General features: G+C 39.9%; 1 protein-coding gene across 1 annotated transcript in view; it reads left to right on the top strand.

The window, feature by feature from the left end:
* Window positions 1-20,061, top strand: part of LOC129718130 (uncharacterized) — a 69,362-nt gene that overhangs the window by 37,147 nt on the left and 12,154 nt on the right. Inside the window, exons 2-5 of the mRNA XM_055668560.1 lie at window positions 12,999-14,018; window positions 14,082-14,424; window positions 14,481-14,764; window positions 14,832-14,971. Of these exons, the coding sequence (XP_055524535.1) occupies window positions 13,006-14,018; window positions 14,082-14,424; window positions 14,481-14,764; window positions 14,832-14,971 (1,780 nt within the window). The 5' untranslated portion in view covers window positions 12,999-13,005. The remainder of the gene's footprint in view (window positions 1-12,998; window positions 14,019-14,081; window positions 14,425-14,480; window positions 14,765-14,831; window positions 14,972-20,061) is intronic.

The raw sequence follows: 20,061 nt of genomic DNA, 5'->3' as shown, positions 1-20,061 counted from the left end.
TAAATCTACCAGGTTAGCGATCATATTACCCTCCATTGTGACAGGGTTTCAATCAAAACTGCGATCAATAGAAATTTCGGCCCGCAACGAACAAAGCCAGACTCAACCCGCAAACGCACGTGCTACTGTGCTACACAATGCCACACTTTTCCGTCTAGCCACAAACCAGACTTATTGCGCGCTGTCGGTATCACTGAAAGCTAATGAGGATTTTATCTGTTATCGAAACAATAGAGGCTTCTGATCTGAGAGCGAAAGCCGACCACGCGGGTGCTGTTCTTTGCGCACCGATCTCGAAAATGTATACTACAATCACACGGATTGTTCTGTTGGACCACGGATGAAGCGATAAAGCAAAAATCGAAACACTTTCAAATCACGAAATCTTCGGAGGTTTTGTGAGTCTCCCCTAGACGCGGGAATAAAATCTGCTTGGGACAGATTTTTTTCTTTTACGTTGGGCGCCAATTGTAGTCTCTCCCAGTCGGATAAGACTCTACTTATATTTCTGACCTCTCTGGGTCGACAAACGCGCTAGGGAAAACTCACTTGAAACACTTCGCTCGGACAAGATCACAACCTGTAAAACAATAGCTTTGGTGCACACCAGAAAGTGATCGCAAATCGTCCGAAATAAAAATCATAGATACTTGTAACTAAATTCCCTTATTTTTATTTAAACCCTTTTAACGGACAAATATATTCGACTCACTGACTGCGGCTGCGATGAATCCTACGGGTGGCGAACGGCGAGACCTTGCAGGTGACGGTGGCGGCGGAGGCGATGATGGCTTTGAAGGTGGCTACGACGGAGGCGGTGGAGGTGGCTGCGATGGCGGTGAGGCTTGTTGGAAGTGGTGCACGTGGCTCTCCAGGTCTTTCGCTCGTGAAACCTAACACGGTCCAGGAGCTCCTTTCGCGGATAGCTGGGGTGGCCGGAGCTCTAGGCGATTGGTAAACTTTCCTACGGCACCGGCGGCACTAAATCACTCTGACTCACACGCGGACTTACTCGGCACTTTGGTATTAGAAGTATTAGCACAAAATCTAACCAGGGAAAACGTCGTCTGGTATAACTTGTTCAAGAAAATAGTGAAACTTGACCAATTACCTTGATGGTTTAAAACGGTCTCCCTTGTCCCACGTTGGGATCCTCCTTATATAACCGTTGGAATGTTCTGGAACCTCATCCCGATCGGGTTCTCTCCAGCCTACGTCACACTGAACCTCGCACCTTCGGCTGACACCAGTCTCTCTGGCTTTGCCGATCACGCTGCCTGCCGAACAACGATGATTTGCGCGCCACCATAGGTTGTTGTCCTGGCTTATCGCCGATGGAAGTGGCAGCAGTAAGTCGCCTAGCATCCCTACGGTTACCCTTTTCGGCAAGCTAACTAGCTCCTGATTGGCCGCCCGTTATAGTGAATGGTCCCATTTCAGAGCACATCGAATCTTTTTGCACTGGTGTCTCTATCGACGTGGTAACGACTCACTATTTCGGAGGCCTCTAAGTTTCGAGCAAATATTTAAAATTAGATCGGACTTTAATGGTTCTTTATTTATATTTATATAATTCAAACAATTTCTGGCATGGGGATTTACATTTACTGACATTCGGTCTGATTATAGTATAGCAACACTGTCACCAGAGCATTGCTATACGGTGGAACCTTTTCCCAAAGGTTACACTTCCAGAAGAGGGAGGGGTCTCGAACTATCTTAGTCACCTTTCTCGGCTCCTAAAACTCCTATATACAAAATTTCACGCCGATCGGCGTAGTAGTTTCCAAGTCTATATGGATCAGAGAGACAGACAGAGCTGCATTTTTATATGTTTAGATTAGGGGCCATCCACATACCACGTGGACAGCTTTGGGGGGAGGGGGGGGTTGGTTAATGTCCACGGTCCATACATTTTTTTTAGAATTTATATGGGCAGTTGTCCACAGAGGGGGAGGGGGGGTCAAAATCGTTAAAAATCTGTCCACATGGCATGTGGATGGCCCCTTATTATGATATATCCCGGGCAGAAGAACATAATAAAATAATAACTCATCAATAACATATTTAGCTATGAGAACTTATGAGTTATTCGAAAGATATTCACGTTCCAAACATGCAATATCATAAAATTTTGATATCAGATCTCGCGGTTCTATTACGAAAGGCTGAAACTCAAAAGGCTGAAACACGAAAGGCTGAAAAATCATAGGGTTGAAATTCACAAAGTTCATTTTTAAAACAACACTCGCCGACTCGATTGTCTGAGATGTATGCTGTCCTTACTCGATATCGCTCGTTCGGACTAAACTAGGGGATCACCCCTACGAGTAAGTAAACCTAGGAAAACGAACGAACCTATACAGAGGTGATTTCTGCGGGGGTTGCCCCCCCACCCGCAGTGGCCGGCGCTTCCGACGGCGGGTCGCCGGCAAACACTCGCGGCCTTCGGCCGTTTCGCCCTGAACCATCTAGGAAACGTGTACAAGAGTCAAGTGCGTATAGATTCAAATGTTGCCGAAAATTAATTTTCTATTGCACAAACCAATATTACTCGAACATTGAACTCTGTCACCTTATAAAGAATTGTGTCCGAATTTTTCAACGATTATGATTCAAGTTACGAAAGTTTAGGCCTTTCATGTTTCAGCCTTTCGTTCATTCAGCCTCTCTTTATGATACATACTTTTCAGCCTTTGTTATTGAAATATCAAGCTTTGTTATTCATGTAGTCTTGTAGGACAATAATTTGGTATTATTTTTCGTTATTTTACCAACTATGTAAACCATATTAAAATTACGTGTATTTTACGTGTATTGGATTTTTCTTAGTTCACTTTAGATTTCTCATAAAGTAGAATCCTGAAAATCTCATTTAAAAGCTCTAAATTTCATATAATAGTCGGGCATCCGCACTCAAAAACTCATTAATTTCAATCACCTACCTAAGAAAACAAAATTCGCCTATTGCTCTATACGGCTACAACGGGACTCGTTCAGCAGCCAACCGAAGATTCACACAGCGGATACCTATAGCATACTACGACGGTATGCGGCTAAGTTCAACTTTTGAAAAAAAAAAACACAAATGTCTCATGAGAATAGTTTTAGTATTGCAATTTTTTGACCGTTATCTAAATAAGCTTGTGTAATAATCATTCTTGGTTTTTTTTTAAACGCCAGCAATCTAGCAACACAACATATCGAATCCCTTTAATATACAGGGTGTTAGGGAGCTCACTCAAAATCTAAAAATTTGATGAAAAAAAATCCAATCCAATTCACAATTTTCTGCTCACTGTGTAACGAAACGTTTCAAGCATTGATCTAGTATGCAGTGCATGCTTTGTACAGGACGTCAACGACACCTGATCAGAAGAACATAACTAAAAATTGCAAAATTCTATCAACGTGAGATACAAATAACATAATTTGATACAATTTTGTATTTTCCATATAATTTTGATAAAAAAATTGAATCTGAATGAGTTATAATAATAAAACGTGAAATGAAGTAGTCATGAAACAAGTCTAAATATTTTTTTGTTTTAATCAAAACCTGTTGTTTCTAACAATGTTTGTTATTATATTGTTCTATATACTATCTTATTTTGTTAGAAAGCTGATATAATAGTAACAAATTTTGATATGTGTTTGATACTAGTAGAATCCTTTCTGTTATAATTTCTGTTATTTTAACACCTAACAGGACCAAATAAATTGAAAACACAGCCTTTAAGGTTTTTCCCGTAACAAACTAACAACTTCTGTTACATTTTTATTTATTTTTTTTCTTTCTGATCGGGCACGTCTAGTAAATACAATGGAGCAGAACATTGCAACACTAAACGAGGTACAGCCTGTTGCTGTTAAAGGGGATTAGCAGCTAAACTAAAAGATTGGATGCTTGGAGTCAAAAAAAAAAAAAAACAACTTGTAGAGTACACTCCAATGTTTAATTTGGTTAACAACAAAACTTATGTTTATCACACATTTCAGAGAGAAAATTGCAGTTCTCAAAAAATATTTGATTGCACATTTGTTCCTTTCTAAGCGCTTCTTATTCTCTCTAATTCGACGTTTTCAAGACAGTATTGAGTACGAAATTTTCTCAGCTTTTAACGATACTGATAGAATTAAGCTAGCTGTCATGGTCCTTGTGCTAGACCTTGTTAAAGGCAAACATAACCGAAAACTGAAAAAAGTGAAAAACACTGCAGCAGTTAAACTTTAGCCATATGAGTAGAAGGATTTTTTTCATCAAATAGGATCCTTTTTCCCCCTTGAACGATTTAAGGTGAGCTTGCACACATTCATGCTGTCGTGGTTGGAGCAAATACATGGAGCGAATCCAACCAAATATTTGCAGGCAATGTGAATCATTGCTTAGTTGGATTAGTAAGATGCAGAATGCTGTCGTATTGTTCGTAAAATAACTTCTACATTTACAAAAATGAAAACAAAAATTGCCGATTTTTCATGGGTTTACTTTCACACACACTGAAGAATCCATGCAGCATAAATCAGAGTAACCCATGAGTCAATAGAAAAAAAATTACAGTTCTATCAGTCGAACTCTAACCGTGATGGCCAACCCAAGCAGCAAAATTTGTTTCGATAATGAACTTTGTGCATCACAGCAACAAACTCTTATGCGAAATTAAGTTGCAGTTACATCTCAGTTTCATATACAATGACAAAAAAAGCGCAGGAGGTGGAGCCAATTGCAACATTTTCGTTGTTTCAAGAATGAAACCGCAATGTGTATGAACTTATGCATGGAATTTGATAACAACATGGTAAATGCTGCATTGCAAGTTCATGGCTCAGTTTTAAATATTGCTTCCCTTATCATGCCAATGCAATGCAATGGCCATTACCAGTTTTAATTTTGCTTCTTCAATTTATCAGTACCTTAGCGTGATAATGAAATTCAAAGCAATTTATCATATTTCGTTCAGAGACCCACACTTTTTGGACGACTTCTAGTCCAATCACCCAAAAGTTACAACGCAGTAAATAACCTCATCTCAAAAACAAATATAAGGCAAACGATCGAGCAAAAGTTGCTGTTACATGGCTTCAAAACATGACAGCAACTTTTAGAAGTATTTTTGTATGTTTGTTTTGGAAGGTTAGGTTTTCAAATGCCGTTTATACGTTTCAACAACAAATCTAACCTCGCGAATTACGTTGTTGGTGTGAAGATTTTTGGAGCAGCGATGCAACTTTAGTTGTTGCTTGTTTCTTTACAATTTCATCGTAGTAACAAAAAATGTTTCCTAAAACCTCAGAATTTCATTAGTGCAACAAATGATCACAATTTATTTTTTTATTATGTTTCAATTGTTGCTTGGGAAAACAGTGAAGCTATTCTGTTCAGGAGTGTGCGCGTTCAAAAAACGGTACCCCGCTGCGTCGGAAACGACACTTTGTGAACGCCAAATGCCCCCGTTGGACAACAATCAGAGCATTGAAAGAAAACCCGAGACTGTAGAGTGAGACCGATGGAAAAGTGGCTATATCGCTGCGTGCGCTTGGCCGGGAGGTCGGTGCAACCAGCCAAACAGTGAAAAAGTACCTGGCGAACATGGACATACATGTTAGGAAGCGACAGTCCGGATTACTGGAATCGGAACTACAGTCAATGACGCAGTGGTAGTGGCTCAATAAAATGACCAAGTCGATTTTCTCGACGAATCGCGACGTAGTAGCGAACCCGCCCAAATTTCTCCAGCTGCGTCCATCGATAATTTCTGGGCAAACCTGAAGCGTAAAATCTACTCGAACAATTTTCTCGCGAAAACTGAGGAGAAATTGATAAAAAAAAAAACGAAGAAAGGACTCAAAAGCATGTTTTCGTTCACCATGCGAATGTTTCGGTTAACTTCCGGAAGGCCGCTCGCAAGGGCGTAGAATTTTGTTTGCAAACTCAAATATCTGTCTTAATATTTTAATCACCATCCGGAAAAAGTCTATTTTTAATGCGAACGTTAGTACAGAGAATGCAGATATTGTAATGTCGAATTGTTTTTGCGAAAGTGCTTACACCGATCCTGCAGCTCAAAAACGAATATTTATGGCATTTTGACAAAATCTAAAATATATAAATAGTTAATAATGCCAGAAATGTCGAATAGTTCAAATATGCCGAAAAAGTTAAAAATGAAATGAATAATTTGGACCTGTGTTTTTTTGTTTGGCTCCGATAATTTATAAGAACATAAAACGGGGAGTTTGTAGATTCAAGGCTAGGTTTTGACAAGCGAATGATAATGAGTTCGATGTCAGAGGGATTTTTGCGCATTGTTTTTCAGGCTTCCCATCCCTCGACTCGACCCTTGCCTCACGCTAAATTCCAGAAAACAAAGAGACACAGCTGGCAGTTATAATTGCTGATACTTGGCAGGGTAACAAGGCTCGGTAGGGAAAAACAGTAGAGTCTACATATAGGCGTGTAGAGGAAAGGGTAAAAGTATAAAAATCCGTCACCGAGCACGGTGATCAAGTAGTTTTTCTTTCAGTTTCGCCGTTTCTTTCGCGTATCCCCCTGAAGGCTCTCGAGTACCCCCAGGGGAACGCGTACCTTAGGTTGAGAACCGCTGTGCTATATGAATCGGGCATCCGCGTTGCAGTATACTCAGCAAGGCCTGGTAACGAGTATGCTGTAACGTAGGCAAAGGTTGAGTTCAGTTACATACGGCTGATGTAACGGAACTTACCTGCGTGGTTGAATGACTTGATGATTTAAAGTGCCGTAGGAAAGATCTAGTATACGACACTAGAGATGCAGGGGTAAACTCAGTTTCTGGCAACAACGATTGTAGCACTTTCTTCTTTCCATCCCTAACCGACCGTAAGGACGTAACCGGCGTCGTTATTGATCTAAACAAAGCGGCAGCTACTGAATTGTTGTACACTAGAGGTGGAAAATGAAAAATACGAATGTTGTCACGAATGTTTTTTTGTTATTTTGAAGATAGAATTTTTTCAACCTTCAATATCAACCATGACCACCTTGCGTCTCCATTGAAAAAATTATTTTGATAATTAATTGATGTAAAACTTTCTGAGAAATCCGAATCAAAAGTATTAAACGATAAGGTCTTCTGAGTCTCGAACCTACACGCAAAACTTTTCCTTATTACTTTAGAAGCAATAGCGCAAAATTGCTTTTTGGGTAACAAACCTATTACTTTAAAGGCAATAAAATTCTTCCCCAGTCAAGTAACAACACATACTGCCATATATTTAGCACGTGTTACGGGAGTACGACTATCTAATAATGGTCGTTTCAACCACATGCAAGATTTTTTCTGTCGAAAACTGCTCCCTTTTCATCTCAAGCAAAAAAAATCACACAGCGTCGCATATGTTGCACATGTTACAAGTTTCTTCAATCTCCAATTCATCCGGTGTGCGTATATTAGTTCGCATACGGAGCAGAGAAAAAATATGACAAGAGCTGCCAAGCAGCATTTTCCCCGTCATAGAGTATGCAAACGTTGATGATTTCAAAGACTTAAAATGCGTCTTGAAATGACATCACGATCTGTGAACTGCGTTAGAGAAAAACAAAAACATTCGCTTTCCTGCAAGATATCTAAAACACATACTTATTGGTTCATGGAAACTCATTTGCACCTGTTTGAAAATACAATACTCGTGCCTAACCAGACAATATTCGCAACTTCGGCAACTCTGGTCAGACAGTATTACATATTTCCATTTCAAGTAAACACTGGGGGACGAAACGAAAGTGTTTCTAATTAGACATTTGAGGATGACGGTTGAGATTCTGATTATGTGTGCATGAAGGGAGACAAAAATGAACCAGATCGTTGCATCAATACAAATGCAGCGAGTGAAGTCTGGCTAACACATGCATTGCGGTGCTTGGCTGTATGTTCTTCTCCAGAAACACATACAAGCGTGTGGCCGTCATAATATTTATTACTTTTTCTTTGTTACTCTTTGTGTATAATGCGCAGTCGTAAGACACAATAAGTAATAAAAAATTGCCCTAAAGTAAAAAAATATTCCCCGTTTGCGTTGGGTGTACAAAACGGCAAAATACGGTTTGTATCATGATTTTTGCATAGTTATTGTTACTTGAAGTACAGTTTGATATTTTTTCTAGAAAGGATGACGTTAAAAGATTCATATATTCCTAAATTGAGCTTAAGCTAGATCGATCGAACTTTGTACGTTTTGTACGAATCGAACTGAGTACGCCATTCGATTCGTTATGACGTCCAGAATCTCTGGTCAAAATTTCAAAATCATCGTACGGTACATTTTTGAGTAATGCTCTTCTGAAGGTCGTAAAGTACAAAAAAGTGATATTAAAACGACGAAATACTCAATGTAAAGCACGTTTTTCACCCACAATTTTATGAAACAACTTCCAAAATAGTTTCTACACATTCCAAGTATTATATTTAAAGACATTTACAATTGGTGGAAAGATTTATTTCAAAATCCCACAGTGCACAGTGGTCTAAATTCGTAAAATCGTGATCGTTCCAGATTTGACTATGAAAAATTGATTTTATATGCTCAATGTCTTCAGCAAAATTGCTTTATAGAACAAGGCCTTACTTTTGGTGTTTTTGGTTTTTTGATCAATCCACCTAACAGTTAGATAAAATAAATATGTTTTCTAATTTTCAATATACCGGTTTGCTTCTTTCAGTAAAGTTGTGGGAAATTTTAAAAGAAAAACAACTGCTGAATACTGCGATGTCCTATCTATACGTTGAACACGACAAAATAGAGTTTTTTGTTGAACACCACCCCTTAAAAACAGTTTTTTCTGTGTAATTTTTTCTGTGATTGTCAAGAGGAGCTGGCAACACGACTAACCGATAATACGTGCCCCGAAAGCAATTCGTTAAAGTTATTGATTTGTAAGTGAAATGAGGGGCCAAACATGCTAAAAAGTGTACAGTTGTGATCTGTGATGCTTTGTTTAAGTGAGAAAAGTGGAGGTTTTGTGAAAAACACAGTGTTCTATGCGTGGAAGTTATAATTTATCCACGAAATCAAATAAAAAATTGTTAGGCCAGTTAGGTTGCGTGAGTGTGAGTGCCTACTTCGTGCGTCGCGCTAACAAGCGGTTCATTATTAACGTGCGATAATGGAGTGCATATGGTGGTGTGAACGAAGAGAACGGCACTTCCTGGAGAGCGGAGAGAATAGCGTTGCGCTGTGCTAGTCGGCGTTTGTTTCGCTGGCATAGGCATAACCAAACTAAAACAGATGAGTATATGTTTTTTGTATCAAACATTTCATGAATGTAAGGCTATGTGTGTAGTGGTTTTTAGCGGGCTTTGGACTTTGGCAGAAGCGTGAATGTGTGATCTGTTGGGTGCACGAGGTGTGGTAGCTTTTCGGCTGCGAGTAGGGTTTTTTTTTTGTTTGCGCGATGAGTCTTGAAATGTTTTACTTTATTCTCCCACAAGTAAAAGCAATGAGAATCGTCAGGTGAGGTAGGTTAACTTATCAACGGGCTCGATACGACATACACGATTCGCTTTTGGAATTTTATTTTTTTTTTCCTAATTGGTCCGCGTTCGAATATGGTTTACATCATGTGATGATCCACCGGATACCACGTAGTTGCCAGTTTGAGGAACGACGTAGCGTGCCGTTTTGATTGTGGCCGTTATGAATGTTTAACTGTTACAGTTTCGATTGTCCAAATAGAAAACAGAGTGCAATTAAGATGTTTTTCTGGAGACTTTTTTCGTGTGGTTTTGTGTAATAGTGTTGTTTATTAGAAATTATGGTAGAATAGATTAATTAAGTTGTATTTACTGATGTGTCGTGTACCATGAATTTTTAAACGCACTGACTCTCGCATGACAGGTAATAGAAAATTCAATGGAGTCGAGTTTGACTTTCGAGGATTATTTAGTCAGCCTGAAATAATCATGATTGGTTTCGTCCTGTCAATAATTTCAAGACTTTTGATTAGTATGTACATCTACACCTGATGTTTGCACTGAATGTTTTAGATGCACCAAGCTTTGCCATTTTTCTATCTTTCCAACAGTATCACACCCATTATAAGGTAATGGGTAGCTCAACTTAGTAATGAGCCAATATGACGCATAGTATACTTTGAATCCGTCATCTACCACGGTTTTGCACGGTCAGGCTTTAAGTAGGGTTTTATTAGCAAACATGTTCTCACCTCGAGAGCAATGGTGTGGTTTATGGAAGCTGAGAGTATGGTGCAGTGATAATACATGAAATCTTATGCTTCACTTTTCCGATTTTTCTAGCTTTTGGGCTGTATATGTTTTGTATACAATGTTCCAAACATGACTAGGTCGGCATTTTGTTAACAAACTTAAGACCATATATTGGTCAATATGAAAATTTGCATTTTTAAATTATTAAGGCTTTGCATGCATGAAACTTTGCCATTTTTTTTTATTTAATAGGCAACATTCGCATCGACAACTAAGATAGAATCGGCGTGAAAAGTCGTGTCCCCGAGTTTCTGCGTCGGTAGGAGGGAATAAAGCGGTCGTGCATAGTGCTTCGATGTAAACTGCGTTTCCGGCTCGGGAGCATTTTACTTATATGAACGTTTTTAGAATATAGTGATTTCGAGGGCTATACCCAGATACTTGTTCATGTCTCACTGTGACTGTTTAACCGAAAATTTCGTCCGGTCGATAAATATCGCGATTAACGAAAACACAATGTATACCCTCTAAAGAATCGCGTCGGCCGACGTGCAGTCGTTTCTTCGGAAGTACTCGGGATTGACAAATAGCTGATGGCTACGAGTAGCAAAGGCTACATCGCGGACCGTTTGGCAAGAAATATACTCATGGTTCGTTTTCGTAATAAGCGCGCATCATTGTTATATTCTGTTTTTCAGGTGTGTTTTTCGCGGGATCGTATCGTTTTTTTTAGAGCAGACAAAGTGTATACGAGAAACGTCGTTGGTCGATTTGTTAGGTAGAAATGTCCGGTTGAACGAACCCCTAGACTCCGCGTCGATACATTCATGAGGTCGAATTATCTAAAGATAGATCAACAACGCGCCCTTGATTTCGGCGTAAAGAGGAGAAGAGGATCACCTTCCGAGGAGATACCATATCATTTGAAGTTGTCCCAATTTGATCAAAGGTCTAGTATTCTCGCGTACGATTTATTGTTGCGGTGTTACATTGTCAAACTGAATAAGTTCGAATCGCATTATGAATATCGTGGCGGATATAATGAACTTGTTCGCGCGATACTTGTTCTAAAGAACCCGACACTCGAAACCAGCGCATCGTTTACCAAAACGAACCCTGCTGTGTACCTTGCCCTTTCTCCAACATCCCAGTGATTTCTCGTGGAAGTGCAGAGGTGTTCTCGGCTTCCAATAAGCGAGTATCACGTCAACATTTTCCTATACAAATTCCTTCTTTGACCTGCATTCGGATGCGGCCGGCGCTGGTATTGCCTAATACAAAGATTAAGGTCACCAGTTTTTACACATTGAGGATGCATGTTGGTCCCAAGCATCATCTGTTGGTTCTCTGTGTAATTACAGCTGATCTGGCAATAACGGAGTAGCAACCGCGGGCGGTCAATCATGCTCATGCTCATGCTCATGCTCATGTAATTTTTTCTGTGATTGTCAAAACAATAAATTTTACAAAGTCCTGAGGAACACTTAGTTGAATGCATGAATTCTTAGAACATTTTGCATTGTTTTGACCACTACAGTCGAACTTATAGACGAAAAACTGATTTTAAGGAGGGGTGTTCCACAAAAAAAAACTCTATTTTGTCGTGTTCAACGTACAGATAGGACATCGCAGTATTCAGCAATTGTTTTTCTTTTGAAATTTTCCACAACTTTACTGAAGGAAGCAAACCGGTATATTGAAAATTAGGAAACATATTTTTTTTATCTAACTGTTAGGTGGATTGATCAAAAAACCAAAAACACCAAAAGTAAGGCCTTGTTCTATGAAACAATTTTGCTGAAGACATTGAGCACATAAAATCAATTTTTCATAGTCAAATCTGGAACGATCACGATTTTACTAATTTAGACCACTGTGCACTGTGGGATTTTGAAATAAATCTTTCCACCAATTGTAAATGTCTTTAAATATAATACTTGGAATGTGTAGAAACTATTTTGGAAGTTGTTTCATAAAATTGTGGCTTAAAAACGTGCTTTACATTGAGTATTTCGTCGTTTTAATATCCCTTTTTTGTACTTTACGACCTTCAAAAGAGCATTACTCAAAAATGTACCGTACGATGATTTTGAAATTTTGACCAGAGATTCTGGACGTCATAACGAATCGAATGGCGTACTCAGATTCTTTGGTTCATTTTTTTTATAATAACGGTCTGTGGGAGCACCGTGAATATCTAAAATATCACATATGTTAAACGTGTCAAAAAAGTTCTCTTACGCAGGTCTACCGAAAAAATCGAAAATACTGAAAATTTTGAACTGTAAAATACTAAGAATATCATTTTTTTTATCAAGTTAATGCAAAGCTTATGATAAATATATAAGAACAACTCTTTTTGTTAATTTAAGCAAACTTAATGTTAAAGTTCTATTTTCAGTTTACATATGTTCTGTTTCTATTGAAAATAGGTTCAAGTTTACCTTCTAGAAAGTGCAATTCAAACTTAATACTTCAATCAGAAACCTCGCAAAATTTTCAAGCATTACAACCGCTTCCTTTTATGTGTACAATTAACTTCTTGAGCTCGAAACAATAATCAATAGCGTAGGTTGACAACAATTGTATTTTCTTTCTATGGCTTTTCTTGCAACGCACGAAGCTCTATGTCTTCCATGGAAGATGCTCCCCCAAACCGGGAAAGGGGAAAATGCCATTCCGAAGCAGCACATCAACGCTCCAGACATCACCACCCGCGGGGAGGAAAATTAACAGCTTCCTTTACATTTTGCGTTTTCACGTTGTGCTTTTTTTGCTTCTTCTTTTTACCCATTACAGACTTGCCATGAAACCCCACTCGAGTGTCTCTCACGTGGATAGCGCATCGATAAAATCCGTTAGTTCGGAAGATGTCAGCACGGCTACCGCCAACTTGCACGGTAAAGGATGCTGCAGTGCCGAGGCGAAAAATCCGGCCTTCAAAAGAGGCCGACAAATTCAGCTGCTGAAGATGATCGTGCTGCCGTTTATTCCGATAATGGCGCTGATTTTTCAGACCTCCTACGAGATGATCGATATCGTCAGCTACCGGATGGAGGCCACCGAAATTGAAGTTCAGGTTACGATGGCGACGGGGCTGGGCAAGGTGGTGACTAAACTGCAACAGGAACGCTCGGATGTGGCGTTTTTCATCTACACCAACGGCAGCATGCTGCGGAGAAATTTGACGAAAGGCTTTCGAGAGACGGATCGGGCACTGGAGAATATTTCTTCCTGGCCTGATATGACCATCGCAACACTGAATGACGGTAAAGTGACTTGGTTGAATATGAGCGAGTTCAGGGAAGAGCTGGTGGAGTTCAGGGAAAATATACAGTCGGAGTATAGTTCCGTGCGGGATGTGTTGCATTGGTACACGACGGTGAATGCTGCTCTGTTGGAGCATTTAACTAATCAAATTAAAGACGCTAACAAGAGTGGCGTTTGGCGATTTCTTTTAAGTTTCAAAAATCTTCTAAAGAGTATTGAAAGTTTAGATATATCATCGGTTTATGGTATCAATTACTACGGGCGAGGATTTCTTAAGGCAGAACAGTATGTGATGTACGTACAGCATGACATAGTCGGGAAAGAGCTGCTGAACGCATCTTTGAACTACATTCCGAGGCTTAAAATGATGTACAAAAATCTGACACGTGGCATGCGAAATTACGGAAAAATCAAACAATGGAGTGCCACCATTCGCATGAACGCTCAAATACCGGCAAACGTTACTACTGCACGTGCTTACTACGAAGCCATGGCCTCCTACATTGACGAGCTACGTAAACTTCAGGATAGAGTGAGATGGATTATCAGGTGAGTTTTTCAAGTTAACCAAAAAATATGTTATGTGGCTAATTTAATGACCTTTTCCCGCAGGGAAGAAGTGCAAAAAGTGCTCCAAAAGGCCGACCGCATGGAAACCTTTGGAATTGCAATTCTCATTGTGGTCTTGATTGTATCCCCAATCATCATCGTTCTGGTTAGGAATGCCGTGGCCACCATTCAGATGTATGCAGTCAACCTAGCGCACAAGGCAAAAGAGTTGAAACGTGAAAAGAGAAAATCCGACTCGCTCCTGTTTCAAATGCTACCCCCGACCGTGGCCACACAACTGAAGCAGGCTCAAACGGTCCCGGCGGAGTACTATTCGGCGGTGACGATTTTTTTCAGCGACATTGTCGGTTTCACGGAAATTGCAGCCGAATGCACCCCACTAGAGGTGGCCGCTATTCGCATTTGGTTTGTGAAACCCTATTAAGAGCTTTCACTTTGCAGGTGGTTTCCTTTCTGAATGCGATTTACCGAATGTTTGACGAGCGGATTGAGTGCTACGACGTTTATAAAATAGAAACCATTGGGGACTCGTACATGGTGGCGTCCGGACTTCCGGTTAAGAATGGTGGTATCAAATTAAACCTATTTATGTACGCGAATTTTCTTTCATTAACCCGGGATTCGTGCGGTTTAATTTCAATTTCAGGAAATAAACACGTCTCGGAAATTGCCACGATGGCGCTGGATTTACTTGATGCCTCAGGTTGTTTCAGCATTCCGCACAAGTAATTAGAGAAATTCTACTTTTTTTTTCAATTTGTTACTGTATGATATTTCATCTTATTTTCCCAGTGCCAACGAATCGGTGCAGATACGTGTAGGAATTCACACCGGACCGGTGGTGGCGGGTATTGTTGGAACTAAGATGCCACGGTACTGCCTCTTTGGAGACACCGTCAACACCGCCTCTCGGATGGAATCTACCGGAGAAGGTACGAACAGTGTCGGAATTTGATGCCGCGTGTAGCTTTCTTCTTCTAATGAATTGTCCGTTGCTATGCGACGAGCTGCGATGTATCCAAGCAACATGTTGAATCTGGGAAGAAATCGAAAATATCATCGCATTCGATTTTTTTTTTCTACTAATAGCAAGTAACTATCGCAGCAAGCATGGAGATCTGGCACGTGGATGCAATCATTATCAACGGTCGTGAACTTGAAAAGCTCAAGGCTCAATCACAATGGATACGTTTGCGTTGCGTTGACGTTAATTTAACAGAAAATGAACGGGCTAACAGTCAAATTGTCGCCAACGCAGCCGCAACCATTGTGTTTAGGCCTTCACTCTAAAATATCCGTTCAAGGCAACTCTGGGCAGTAAAATATCAAAAATTATTATGGTACAGTGATTTTTTATTCAGTAACAGTTCAAGTTAAGCCGTTTACGAGATTTGTCTGCCTAAGAGCTTAAACTTTTTTATTTATTTACAAGCTGACCCGCAAACTTCGTCCCGCCCATTATTGTCTCCAATTAAATAATTTTAAAAATTCCAAACTCATTGATTCCTTGCGATTTGTTTATATTTAGTCTGCAAATGCACGACGAATCGGCCATAAGATATGTTCAATGCCAAAAGACAAATCGTTTGAAAAGATTGGTTTTTACGGAATGACAACATTCTCGACTTTTTGCTTCTGTACATCACTTCTATTCTGAATTATCCATATTGGGTGGTATTCGGTCATTTTCAGCTGTTTTTTGTCATCAATTTGATTCCGGAAATACCCATATTGGGTGGCATTCAGTTCATTTGGTTGTTTTTCAGAAACTGGAAGTGGTCATCTTCGAATTTAAAATGGTGTCCAGTCTCGATGCTTGGCTTCAATCCATATTGAGTAATATTCGGTCTTTTTCGGCCGTTCCCCAGAAGTTGTCATCTAACACTTCAAAATGGTGTCTGAAGTCAAGACATAATTCTGGTTCCGGAGATATTCATATTGGGTGGTATTTGGTCACTTTAGGCTGTTTTCCAAAAACCCGGAAGTTGCCGTCTTACAATTCAAAATGTTGTCTGAGGTCTATTTGTGACTTCAGTGCATCATTACGATCCCGAAAACCCATATTGGGTGGTATTTGGTCTTTTCCCGCTGTTTTTCAAAAACCGGAAGTCGCCAGCTTGGATTTCGAAATGACATTCGGAGACATTTTTTGGCCCCTGAGCGTCATTCTGTTTTAAAAACACTCATATTCGGTGTCATTTGGTCATTTTCGGCTGTTTTCCAGAAATCGGAAGTGGCCATCGTAGAATTCAAAATGGGGTCTGTGGTCAATTTTAGCTCCTGTGTACCATACTGGTTCCAAATATCATCATAGTGGATGGAAAGCGGCCATCTTTGGCTGTTTTCCAGAAACCGGAAGTTGCCATCTTACATTTCAAAATGTTGTCTGAGGTCGATTTGTGGCTTCTGTGCATCATTACGCTTCCGGAATTACCCACGTTGGGTGCTATTTGGTCACATTCCGCTGGTTTTCAAATTTGGTTCAATTTACTTGATTATTTCTCGAGATGTGCAGAAATTCGTGTTAATTTGTACGGACCCCCCCCCCTCCCTTCCAAAAGAGGGAGGAGTTTAAAACTAATATGAACATATTTGTTGCCCCTAAAAACATCCACATGCCAAATTTGGCTCTATTTACTTGGTTAGTTTTCGAGATGTGCAGAAATTTGTGTTTCATTTGTATGGGACCCCTCCCTTCCAGAAGAGGGAGCGATCTCAAACTATCTTAGTAACCTTTCTTGGCCCCTAATACCCCTATATGCAAAGTTTCACGCTGATCGCTTCGGTAGTTTCCAAGCCTATATGAATCAGACAGACAAACAGACAGAGGTGCATTTTTATATGTATAGATTTAATTTTAATATTACGCACCGACCAACGAGAAACCCGATGACGAAAAGGAGGAGTTCTATGAGCTCCTGGAAAAGACATACAATGAGTGCCCAGGACACGATATAAAGATTGTCATCGGAGATGCAAATGCACAGGTCGGGTAGGAAGACTTCTTCCGCCCCGTAACTGGTAGGGAAAGCTTCCACTCTACTACGAACGACAATGGCCTGAGGCTTGTTAATTTCGCTGCAGCTAGAGGGATGGCTATCTGTAGCACTTATTTTGCACGCTGGAACATACGTAAGCACACCTGGATGCACCCGAATGGAGAGCTTTGCTCTCAAATTGACCACGTTCTGATTGATGGACGGCACTTTTCAGACGTTACAGACGTGAGGTCGTTCAGAGGACCGAACGTTGACTCGGATCACTATCTCGTAGTAGCCAAAATCCGCACCCGGCTGTCCAACGTGCTGAAATCCAAGGCAACGAGGAGGATGCAGTTGAACATCCAGCGGCTATCAACTGAAGGAGTGGCTGCAGAGTACTCGCAGAAGGTTGATGAACGGATTGAGGAAAGAGTTGAAGGGAACCTGAAAAAACAGTGGAGGCACATCCACAGTTCGATCAGCACTACAGCGCGAGAAGTGTTGGGTACAACTGAGGCAGCTGCGCCCAATGAGTGCTTTGACGCTGAGTGCCAGCGAGTGACGGAGGAGAAGAACCGCGCCAGGGGTCACATGTTGGCCACGGCTGTGACTCGTCAGAGCATGCGTAGATATCGAGATGCAAGAGCCGCTGAAAAGAGACTCCATCGCCGGAAGAAACGACAGCATTGGGAGCGTATTCTTGCGGAGACGGAAGGTTGCTTCTCCAGGCACGATGCGAGGAGCTTCTACAAGAAGGTCAACGGAATCAGAAATCGAAACGTGTCAGCCCCTGTCGTGTGCAACGATAGGGAGGGGAACCTGATAACCGATAAAACAGAGGTGGCCAGGCGTTGGAAGGAACACTTCAGTGTGCTGTTGAACGGTGAGGGAAACAGTGGAGTCGAAAGGAGCAGGATGACTATTGAGAATGATGGACAAGCTGTGGATCCACCATCCATGGACGAGGTGAAGAAAGCTGTGAAAGCGCTGAGAAACTGCAAGGAAGCAGGGAAGGACGACATTCCCGCCGAACTCTTCAAAGTCGGGAGCGAACAGCTGTATCGTGCATTCCATCGGATCATGCTGAGAGTGTGGTCTGATGAAGAATTGCCCTCGGACTGGTTGGAGGGTCTCATATGCCCGATCTACAAAAAAGGCCATCGCCTGAACTGTAGCAATTATCGGGGCTTTTGCGTTCAATCCTTGGCGGCAAACTAGAAAATGGTGTTTGGCGCAGACGCATGAACCATGAACAAATCGGCGGATATAGTCAAGCGGATAAAACACGGCAGGCTTCAGTGGGCTGGGTATGTAGCGAGAATGCCGGATGAGCGTCAAGCGAAGGCTATATTTAGCAGGAATCCCGATAGAGGTCGTCGACTTCGAAGTAGACCCCGCACTCGTTGGATGTGTGCTGTCGACGAGGATGCACGCGAAATAGGTGTTAGGGGCGATTGGAGGATAGCAGCCCAAGACCGAGGGACATGGCGACGTATTCTGGATTCGGCACTGGATCGATAATCGGTCTGTCGCCTTAAAAGTAGTAAGTAAGTAATTTTAATATTAAAGCTTTCTAACCATTTCTCAATGGTACGAGGGCTCAAAATCGTTCGTCGCCAAATGCTAGTTTTATATTCAGAATAAATTTATCATAAAAACCTCAAAGAATGACAATAAGTGTTAGTGCGTAGCTTCGCCGCTAGTGGCGCTGCAAATTTGACAACATGTTAGAAACTGTGACTAAAATTCTTATTTTTCTCTTTCCAATGTTTTTATATATTGTTTAACCTTCTACAAAATTGTAGGATTTTCATGGGTTCATATTTTTGCTAAAGATTGTAAAACGCTATATTTAAAAATAACAAAGTTATTTGAAAAAGTACCAATTTTCATGCAAACGATTTTCCGAAAAGACTCTATTAGACAAATGGTTTTATATTCTTTTGTGAAAATGAATAAACATGCTTTCAGGATACCAAATAGTTTTCTGCGTATTTTTGCGTTCGAATGAGTAAGTTAAAGTTAAACTTACACTTGAATAGTCGTTAATAACTTTTTAATAATTTTTAACTATAGCTAGATCAAATGTTCAGCGAAAATATGTATTTTTGTTTGGCCAATAATTTTGAAAAGGAATTAAAATATATATATATATATATATATATATATATATATATATATATATATATATATATATATATATATATATATATATATATATATATATATATATATATATATATATATATATATATATATATATATATATATATATATATATATATATATATATATATATATATATATATATATATTATTGTTATATTGAAAATTATAATTTGAGTGACCTTTGTATACAAAACTTGTTATATCGTTTTTAATATAAGAGACAGAAATTCGATACCTTCGACAAAGTTGCTGGGAGAAACATTTGCCACAACTTTCTCGAAGAAATTGACTGTTTTTCTCACGGTCCTGAAAAAATTATTTTTTATAACACTTATAAGTCAATTAGTCATTAAGTCACCCATCCTGGAACAAAAAAAAAAAAACAATAAAATACATAGAGACTTTTCCAAGTAAAGTACACTGTTAACAAATGCATTGAGTGTTTCATTACCCTAGTAACACAACTGGTTTTATCAAAGTTTTATAGCGCTTTTTTGGCTGCATTGAGCGCTATAAAACTTTGATAAAACCAATATTTTCACTTCGGTAATGAGTTATAATGTCTACTAATGAAGGGTTGTGAATTTCGTGAACCGGATTCAGCAGTTAGCAGAACGTGCCGAGTTAAAAACCATACACAGCACAAACACACAAATCATACCATATCATAGACACACACAAATCATACCATATCATACAAACACATACACATCATACCATATCATACAGACACACACACACATTATATCATATCATACACACACACATCATAGCATATCATCATACCATACACACATCATACCATATCATACACACATCACACCATATTATACACACATCATACCATATCATACACACACAGCAAGCAAGCG

The sequence above is a fragment of the Wyeomyia smithii genome, chromosome 1, assembly GCF_029784165.1.
Source record: "Wyeomyia smithii strain HCP4-BCI-WySm-NY-G18 chromosome 1, ASM2978416v1, whole genome shotgun sequence".
NCBI classification, from domain to species: domain Eukaryota; kingdom Metazoa; phylum Arthropoda; class Insecta; order Diptera; family Culicidae; genus Wyeomyia; species Wyeomyia smithii.
The sequence above is the reverse complement of the archived record's forward strand: the minus strand, read 5'-3'. Positions and strand labels throughout refer to the sequence as shown.